Source organism: Liolophura sinensis, chromosome 3, assembly GCF_032854445.1.
Source record: "Liolophura sinensis isolate JHLJ2023 chromosome 3, CUHK_Ljap_v2, whole genome shotgun sequence".
Lineage (NCBI taxonomy): Eukaryota > Metazoa > Mollusca > Polyplacophora > Chitonida > Chitonidae > Liolophura > Liolophura sinensis.
The window spans coordinates 10185979-10196025 of record NC_088297.1 but is presented as its reverse complement, the minus strand read 5'-3'; the positions used below and the strand labels follow the sequence as shown (position 1 = coordinate 10196025).

Below are 10047 nucleotides of genomic sequence, written 5' to 3'. Positions count from 1 at the left end.
TGGACCCGAAACGCCATAGTGCGGAATAAGGCGCCCAATTGTGATTTTGCGATATTTCTATGGAATACGTATATGCATCTTTCTGTTCGTTACCAAATAATTGACACCATGATGTCCGGCTGGTATATATCTGACCTGTGGATTTCAGGAACGTGATGTGGCTCAGTGGTCTAATGCGCGCGTCTTTAGTAATCCCTGTATTCACACAATTAAGCTGTATATAGAGATTCAACTGCAGCCTTGGTTTAACCCGGGGCTATTGGAGCTATATGTATATTCTCGATGTCGAATTAGATCGCCATTTCGGATATATGAACAGCTGCAATCAAAGCGCAACCGAGATACATGTATATTTTGTTATCTACAACTGATAAACCAGCATGGTACACGAATTGAATACTGATTTCACTCATTCACCTATAGAACATACCTTGCGTCTTTCCAACATCACTGTGGTAGAGCGTCCGCTTCGGGACCGGTAGATCCAGGATCAATCCTTGGTCGAGTCACACCTAAGACTTTAAAAGAGGAAGTTGTAACTTCCTCGCTTGGCGTTCAGCATGAAGGGGATAGTGCAACGACTGGTTGACCCGTATCAGTATAATGGCTCGGGCGGGGCGGCTTACTTGCCTTCGGTAAGTCGTCTCAGTGATGCAGCACTAAATAAAAGAGCGGTGGAAATCCGTCCTGCAACAAGGAGGCACATTACACGTGCATGCACCCTAATGATTCCTTCGTCGTCATATGACTGAAAAATTGTTGAGTACGACGTTAAACCCCAAGCACTCACTCACTCACTCCAACATCACTGAAAACTGTTAACTGCTTCTCTTTGCGTGATTCGGGTTTTTTTTTTTTTTTTTTTTTTAGTGGTTTGTGTTTAACGTCATTTTGGGAATTGGCCAAGCCATTATTGACCTGGAACGTCCATTTTGATTGACGGCAGGTATAGGAATGTATGTTTCCACTAGATTTTGGTGACAATAAGCTATCAACGAGGCTCGTGGGGCGGTTTCTGCAGTCTTACGGTCGTTGAAGAGCACTTGTCTTTCACCATTGTGGTGTGCATATCTGTACGTCACACGTGAGGGACATTGTTCGTTAGTGACTTATCATGCTAATGTCGGTTGATTACGCGCATGTCTCTACTAGTTTGTCCCATCATGCTCACAACTGAAATTGTAACTGAAAGCATGCTGTTTTGAGAAATACACCTCCTTGATGAACAACTGGACAGTTGAACAGTTGTGTAGATTCTCTCGTCCAAATATACCACTTCCTCTGCCTGGAACCTGAAACTATATACAGACGCGAAGGCCACGAATGGGCGCTTACGTGTCGGGGGAGAGTGGGAAGGTACAAAGCTTTCACAAACTCAAACTCCATAAATGGTACTTAAAGAGCCAATGGGGAACATTATCCTGTCTGAAACAAATCGGACTTAAGTTATGTACAGAGTTCATTTATTTATTTATTTATTTGATCGGAGTTTTTACTCTGTACTTGTTTATCGTTTACTCCTGTAACGTATTACACAAGCATTGCAAGAAAATATTTGTGAATTCGCCTTGGACCTGTGTAGCAATTGGAAAAAGTATCACCTATTGAAAACACAATCGTATAGGACCAATTTTACAAGTTTACAAGAACAGACGGCCTAATTTATCATGCGCGCATCTTACAACAACCCGTGCTAATTCCGATTACAATGAATAAAGTGGAAGTGAAGATTTTGCCTTGTACTAACTAGATCATATAGAACAAGCTTAGGCGCAATGACGTCACCGATTCCTTTCGGCCGCCAAACATGCATTAATTTCTGTATTCAACAAGAGTGTTCGTGTATATCTACATATAAATATTTAATGCAGAAATATAACAGTTAGATGATCCTTTAAAAGACTGAAAAGAATCTGTGACGTCACTGTGCTCCAGCCTGTTCAATATGGCCCCAAACATCCACCCTATGATTACCTTTTGTTTCCATTATTTTACCCTTTTGAAATTGTAGAAAGAGACTAATGAAATCATATTTCAAATCTGCACGAAATGGCCTTTCAAACGCTGCGTGCTTTATTTAAAAGGTGGCGTGCTCCTTTAATGACGTCATTGTCCATACTCTCACTGCATTTTGGGATTTGACGCTAGACAACAGTCAAACCATAAGCATAAAAGTCCCAAATTCGTCCATGTCAGTTTGCCGTTTCACTGACTCTCCATGTATGTGGTAGGGAACTCGAGGGTATCGAAATAGGCAAATATGAGGAGCCAGAATGAACAAAAAATATAATCGTGTGCAATGTACTCTTCCATGGTAAAGAGCTACACTGATTTAACTAATAACGCGTGGCGTTCAGGATGTATAATGTTCAGACAGAAACACGACTTATTATTGAATTTTATTGCAGACTCAATTGCATAGAATAGAAGCATGCATGATAATAAATAAATACTGAGATTACATTGAAACGGACATCTGAGGTCCATACAGTAACTATCATTTGATTGTTACTTAATTCAAAGAGTAGACCTCTACATGATGTTTTGCGCATTATAATTCTGTAAAGACATTATACCCTGCATGTGCATGACAAACATTTCACTCATTATAGATGTGGGTTCAAACCCACGGCCCTGGACATGGAATTTACAGATTCTTTCGCTCTCACTGCATGCTTGTGAGGCCATAACCGGTGACGATAAGCGGCCGATGATGAATGTTTTGGCAGGCATGCGCACCTAAATACATGGTGCTTTAATCGACATGCGGGAAAGTTCGTCAGTAATTTGCTAAAGGTGGATAGTTTACGCCACCCGTGAAACTTACCAGCATCGTATAAGTGATAAATTCTTGAGTACGGCTTTAAATCAGCCAAATAAATAAACATTATAGCAGCTAGAAAACGATATGAAATGGCTTCTCCCACGGTTGCGTACGTGTACGCATGGCCGAAGACGGGTCGTCTGGGTATAAAAATGTTACCTTATTCACGTGCAGGATTTTGATATGGCCACGACTGCGGCGAATGGATGACCTCTGTACAGATCTCTTTGGTGGCCGAATGGTTAGAGCGTCCGCCTCGAAGTGAGGAGACCTGGCATTCAACCCCGCTCAGGCTCAGCTCTGAGAGCTTAAAGCGCGGAAACATGGCTGGTTGGCCCAGTGTCAGCATTTGATGCCACTGGGCTGGGTGTCATGTCTGGTGTCTTCGGCATGATACTTCAGTAGCGGCAACATTTGGAGACATGCAAGGGCTCTCTCTACCACTGTATATGCACATACATCTAATGACTCTTTGTCGTAATATGACTGAAAAACTGGCACAAACCGACGGAATGTCCGCAGCCTTCATATACATACCTTCGGGCAAGCTGCAGCACCACAAGGTATTTACGTTAGACGTATAGCCTACAGTACTTACAACAACATCAAGCATAAAGGTATGTTCCTCCCACCGTCGTATAAGTGAAACATTCTTGAGTACGGCGTAAAACACCAATCAAAATAAATAAATAAAATACTGTTATATAAGACTGATGCTTTAAGTCAGGAAATCTGTCAGGTAGGAAGCTTAAAGCATTATAACTATTGTGTAAGCAAATGGCAAACACTTATATGATATGAAGCACGAGTATATGCACACGAAACATTTAACATTACGACATTATATTTTATGTGCATGTACATGTCAACTTTTAGGCTGTTTTATTCATTTAGCCTATTTATTTGATTGGTGTTTCACGCCGTAGTCAAGAATATTTCACTTATACGACGGCGGTCAGCACTATGGCGGGGGGAAACCGGGCAGAGTAAACCCACGACCATCCGCAGGTTGCACAGATTAAATACAAATATATATATATGCATGGCATAGGTTATATGGCTATATATATATATATATATATATATATATATATATATATATAATCGAAATAATGGGTTTGGTGTATATGTTTACTAATGGAGTATATACATATATCACGGAAATACGCTGTACAGGCCTATACAAGTGTACACCCAATAGCTATACTTCATACTCTTCGCTCACCATTTGTCTGGAAAGGTCCTTTAGGCTCTATACTTATTCATGGGTATATACAAGGCAAAAATAGGGGAAGGGGATGGCATGTTTTAAACACAGTAGCGGTATATACATGTATATATACGATCGTGTATGGTCGCGAGACTATAATACCATCTATTTGGTACAGTTTTACCCGGTTCAACTATAAGCTTGTCCGCCGGATGACTACAGCCACTCGCTCAGTAATGGACATCTTTCGGGCAGCGATCGATATACTTCTTCCGTTCAGCTCTTGTTTTTCCGTGTGGTCAGATGCATATTCCAGTCCGTCGGTCAGTGCCGACATCAAACGGGAATTGTAAGCGAAAGAAGCACTTAGTATACGTACTGGCCAATAGAGCTGGGATATATGTGTAAACCCACGCTTGGCACATTTCGCTGGGTTAGCCTACATGATTTTTTCTCTCTTTTTTTTATGTGTGTACTCTACTCCAGGTGATACTTTAACCGGCCACAGAGAGCGTAATTAATAAAAACACATTTACGGTTGTGGGGGGACAATAAAAACCGCCATTTATCCGTCACCATGGAAACGGGAAATATGGATTTGTCTTTAGCTAAAGTTCGATTAACAATAAAGCCCGAAGCGGTTCATACCAGAGGGGTCCTTTTCATTTCCGGTTTGACCAACTGGACACTATTGTTGCACTCAACCAATACTGCTTTGATGTTAAGGACCTGCACTCTTGCCCTATTGCATAAAATTTTTTGGGAGTCCCTTTTTATGTTTTCTTAGCCTTTGGTCATGAATATAAATTTGTTTTTTAAACGCCATGATTTCTGTCCACAAACATAAACGACTTTGATAATAACTATTATACTCGGTCAATGCCCTCATAAAACTCATGTAAAATCTGTGGTCATATAAATTGTGTTACATCTTTGATGTCGCTCCCAACTTGCATATTCTCATATCCCCTGATATTAAGGAGACTGAATGGGATCTTTAGTTTTTTATATTTTTTTTATTTTTTTTATATAAAATGATAACGGTATATACACAAAATATTATTTTTACCTGTACAGGCCTTTACGCCCGAATTTTTGTTTCACAGCGTGATTTTGGCCCTAATATCGAATATATTCTCTTACTGAGTTCGCTAAGTGATTGATTTTCATTTGTTAATGCTTACTAAATATATTCTTCTTACACGCGCATAGGATCTATTCCTGACTCGTGGCTCTGCCATTGCGGACTGCCACGCCCACTTTTCATCCCCACGTGGTCGCTCTGGCTGTTTATTTACATCAAACCACATGGCTCGGCGCGTACCTTGTACGCATGACAAGTGAGAAGCAACTTTCCCACAATCCACCTTCAGAGTGAGGAACACGCTTTTTCTGCCTAAGTGGTAAGTATCTGTCAAATATTTACCATTTAAAGACATAGCCTCCATTGACAGTGGACGTTCATGAGGTAAAAGTTTTAATTTAATGAAGGAATGGTATATTTTCAAAATCGATCAAGCCTTGTATCTTCTCTTAGCCCGACGACATCGCAGGTTTGCTTTCAACACGGGTCTCTAAACTCGTCTACATAACCCTGGACACAATTTGGCGGTTGACATCATTTTTCCACGGTATTTTCCCCGGCCTCGGCCCCCGGACAAGCTCAAAAAACGTCTGCGTCCAGTCGTTTGATAATGCTAAAAAATGTGCATGTCTGAGTGTATTGATTGTTGAAAGACGGTAGCTGTGTATATTCTAACGGTCAGTACAGATAAGACCGTTGAGTGTCCTGACACTAGAGTACTGACTGAAGCCGCGCTGACCACTGAGACAGCCAGTGTAGACAACAAAGATTAGGGTAAGAAAGGTATTTATTTTAAACACAGATTATCTACTGTCCAGGCGTTTTATCCCTTTTTAAAGAGATAAAATTATTATATTTATTTATTATAAGACCACTTGTGAGGGTTATCATTTACTTTTTTATATTGGTTATTACTTACTTTTTGTTGTTTTTTTTGGTGTGTATGTGTGTGTGTGTGTGTTTTTTTTATTTTATTATTATTATTTTTTTTGTCCGGTGGTGTTTAGGCATATCTGTTAAGATTTAAGTATATCTATAAATAAAGACATTTCAGCTTTGAAGTAAGCATTGCCAGAAGCTCGTACAAGCTAGGCTAGTCAAGGAAACCTCTCTCCGATGATCATTGTGAAAAGCTGGTTCTTCGATGAATAGACGTGATTGTACCATATGACAGCAACCTCAAGTTAAAAATTCCCCTAAAGGACTGCTGAAAGCTGTATCAAAGAGTACTTTCACTGAACTTTTAAAAATGGAATTAAACACATTTCTAATGGGTTTGACAGACCATACTGCAAGACGCAGGCATTCTTCACGTTCTAGTGTTTCATTAGGCCAACAATCTTTAAATCTTGCATAATAAAAGCTCTCCCAACATGTGGGAAAAAAAATTCCAGTGACATCAGAATATCTAAACACCAGCTAAACTCCAGCTACTTCTGTATAGTTATAAAGTCAACCCATAGAATTCAGTCATTGGAATGCATTTAGCTTTTGTAGAAAAATCTTAAAAAAAGTAAATTTTTTTCACAGTTATAGTTTTCAGTCATCTGTCTTGACGAATTTTCCTTCTGTTTCTTGTTTTTTTTTTTTTTTTTCATAGAAACCATTGTTTCCATGGTGATCAACATTCAGTGTTGGTATGGTTTATATTTTGCAGCATGTTATGAGCAATACTCTATAATTTAAGGGCCTAAGAGTCGCACTTACTGAGATGACATTTATATTTTGATTTCATATCGTTTTGAACCTGAGTAGGGTCATACCAAAGACTTCCAAAATTTAATTTAATTGATTGGTGTTTTACGCTGTACTCAAGAATATTTCACGCATATGACGGCGGCCAGCATTATGGTGGGAGGAAACCGAGCAGAGCCTGGGGAAACCCACAACCATCTGCAGGTTGCTGCTCTTAGTGCTGAAAGGTTAGAGCAAGGAAACACATACTTAATGACTCCTTATCGTTACATGACAAAAAATTTGTTAGTATGACATAAAAACTGAAGTTTACATAAATAGTTTTGATAAAAGATGCATATTGATTTCTCAACTAAGCTTGGCTTATACCAGAAGGTAAAATGACTACAACATCTTGCCTTGCATGATTATTATGCTGTCCTGTTGAAATAAAAAAGTAAAATAGTTCTTAAAATTTTCTAAAATCTGTACCAAATTTGGAATTTAGCCTAAATTGCTATTCATTAAGGGTGGGATTATCTTACATTTTAAAGACTTGACCACTTTGTACAGTATGCAACTCCAGCATTTGTAAAATTGTTAACTACCAGGTATGGTATTGAAAAACAACAACAATCTGTCAATCTATCAATCATCGCAGTATTTTGGAGATTTTAATACCTGCCAATATAAAACATATATAAAAGAATTTTGACAAGCAATGTTACATGTTTTAAACACAGAATGTATATTCCCCCTCAAAGTTTTCAGATTGTCTACCTTATATTTATTTATGCCATCTCATGCATAAATGCAACACCCATAAACACAATTCACATCTTTTGTGAATTATTGTACGTCTCTCTGTCCGTCGGCACGACAGCTGTGCAAATACATAGTGTAACTAGCACACAGGGAATTCAGATTTTGATGATTTGATTTTGTCATCCCAGAGTTATTGAGCAACTTTTTAAGTCATCAGCTCCTTCATAGTTAGTGTTGTTAGCAGAAAAAAAATGTGTGATTGTAGTCCAAAGCTTTGCAGTGGGGTATATCTTTCATTGCCTTGCCTAAGCTTATGATTGGTTGCAGTTTGGGGAACGGAGGGGTACTGAAGATTTACAGTGCATTGGAGGTGTGTGTGTGGCTGGGGGTGACAGGGCAGTCGTCGGGGTTGAAAGGGGGCCGATGGCTTTAGCAGAAATGCTCTGGCAGACACCGTCATAAGTGTTATATGTCCAAAGAAATAGAGAACTCCAAAACATCATGGCAATGAAATAAATGTATAAAGGATTATGGGGTAAATTTTACATAATTCTTTTAGATAAATTGTGATAGACATAGTAAATGATGGCACAAAGTCCAAACAAAGATCTGTGTACTTCACATTAAAGATTTTTAACCTGCCCTGATGTGTCCTCTATCCTTTGTCCTGACCTGTCCTGTATCCCTTGTCCTGATCTGTCCTCTAACCCCTTCGCTGATCCGTAATGTATCCTCCTTACTGATCTGTCCTGTATCCCCTTCACTGATGTGTCCTGTATCCCTTTCACTGATGTGTCCTGTATCCCCTGTCCTGAACTGTCCTGTATCCCCTTCACTGATCTGTTCTGTATCCTGCCCTGATCTGTCCTCTATCCCCTTCACTGATCTGTCCGGTGTCCTCTTCACCGATCTGTCCTGTATCCCCTTCACTGATCTGTTCTGTATCCCCTTCACTGATGTGTCCTGTATCCCCATCACTGATGTGTCCTGTATCCCCATCACTGATATGTCCTGTATCCCCATCACTGATATGTCCTGTATCCCCTATCCTGATCTGTCCTGTATCCCATCCTGATCTGTCCTCTGTCCCCCTTTTTTAAATATTTTACATTGTATTCCCTTGATTGATCTGCACTGTATCCCCTTGAATGATCTGTCCTGTATCCCCTGTTCTGATCTGTCCTGTATCTCCTTCTGATCTGTCCCGTATCCCCTTCACTGATGTGTCCTGTATCCCCTTCACTGATCTGTCCTGTATCACCTGTCCTGATCTGTCCTGATCTGTCCTGTATCCCCTGTCTTGATCTGCCTTGTATCCCCTTGATGGATGTGTCCTGTATCCCCTTAACTGATGTGTCCTGTTTTCCCTTCACTGATGTCTCCAGTATCCTGCCCTGATCTGTCCTGTACCCCATCCTGGTCTGTCCTCTATCCTCCTTTTTGGATTTTTAACCTGTCCTGGATCTGTCCTGTCCCCCCTCTCTTGATCTGCCTTGTATCCCCTTCATGGATGTGTCCTGTATCCCCTTCACTGATGTGTCCTGTATCCCCTTCACTGATGTCTTAATAACCTGTCCTGATGTGTCCTCTATCCTTTGTCTGTATCCCCTTCACTGATGTGTCCTGTATCCCCTGTCCTGATCTGTCCTGCATCCCGTCTTGATCTGCCTTGTGTCCCCTGTCTTGATCTGCCTTGTATCCCCTTTATGGATGTCTCCTGTATCCTGCCCTGATCTGTCCTGTATCCCATCCTTGTCTGTCTTCTATCCCCCTTTTTTTGGATTTTTAATCTGTCCTGATGTGTCCTCTATCCTTTGTCTGTATCCCCTTCACTGATGTGTCCTGTATCCCCTGTCCTGATCTGTCATGTATCCCCTGTCTTAATCTGCCTTGTATCCCCTTCATGGATCTGCCCTGTATCCCCTTGACTGATCTGCACTGTATCCCCTTGACTGATCTGTCCTGTATCCCCAGTTCTGAACAGTTCTGTATCTCCTTCTAATCTGTCTGTATCCCCTGTCCTGATCTGTCCTGTATCCTCTGTCCTGATCTGCCCTGTCCTCCCTGTCCTGATCTGTCCTGTCCTCCCTGTCCTGTCCTCTCTCTCGTGATCTGTCCTGTCCTACATATCCTGATCTGCCCTGTTCTGATCTGCCCTATATCCCCTGTCCTCGCTGTCCTGTCCTGCCTGTCCTGATCTGTCCTGTCCTGCCTGTCCTGATCTGTCCTGTCCTGATCTGTCCTGTTCTCCCTGTCGTGATCTGCCCTGTCCTCCCTGTCCTGATCTGTCCTATCCTCCCTGTCCTGATCTGTCCTGTCCTCCCTATCCTGATTTGCCCTGTCCTCTCTGTCCTGATCTGTCCTGTCCTCCCTGTCCTGATCTGTCCTGTCCTCCCTGTGCTGATCAGTCCTGTCCTCCCTATCCTGATTTGCCCTGTCCTCCCTGTCTTCCGTGTCTTGTCCCCCCCCTGTCCTGTCCTCCCTATCCTG

General features: G+C 41.2%; 1 protein-coding gene across 1 annotated transcript in view; it reads right to left on the bottom strand.

The window, feature by feature from the left end:
• Positions 1 to 9555: 9555 nt before the first annotated feature.
• Positions 9556 to 10047, bottom strand: part of LOC135463337 (S-antigen protein-like) — a 48226-nt gene continuing 47734 nt past the window's right edge. The window contains exon 3 of the mRNA XM_064740598.1: positions 9556 to 9943. Within this exon, the coding sequence (XP_064596668.1) occupies positions 9556 to 9943 (388 nt within the window). The remainder of the gene's footprint in view (positions 9944 to 10047) is intronic.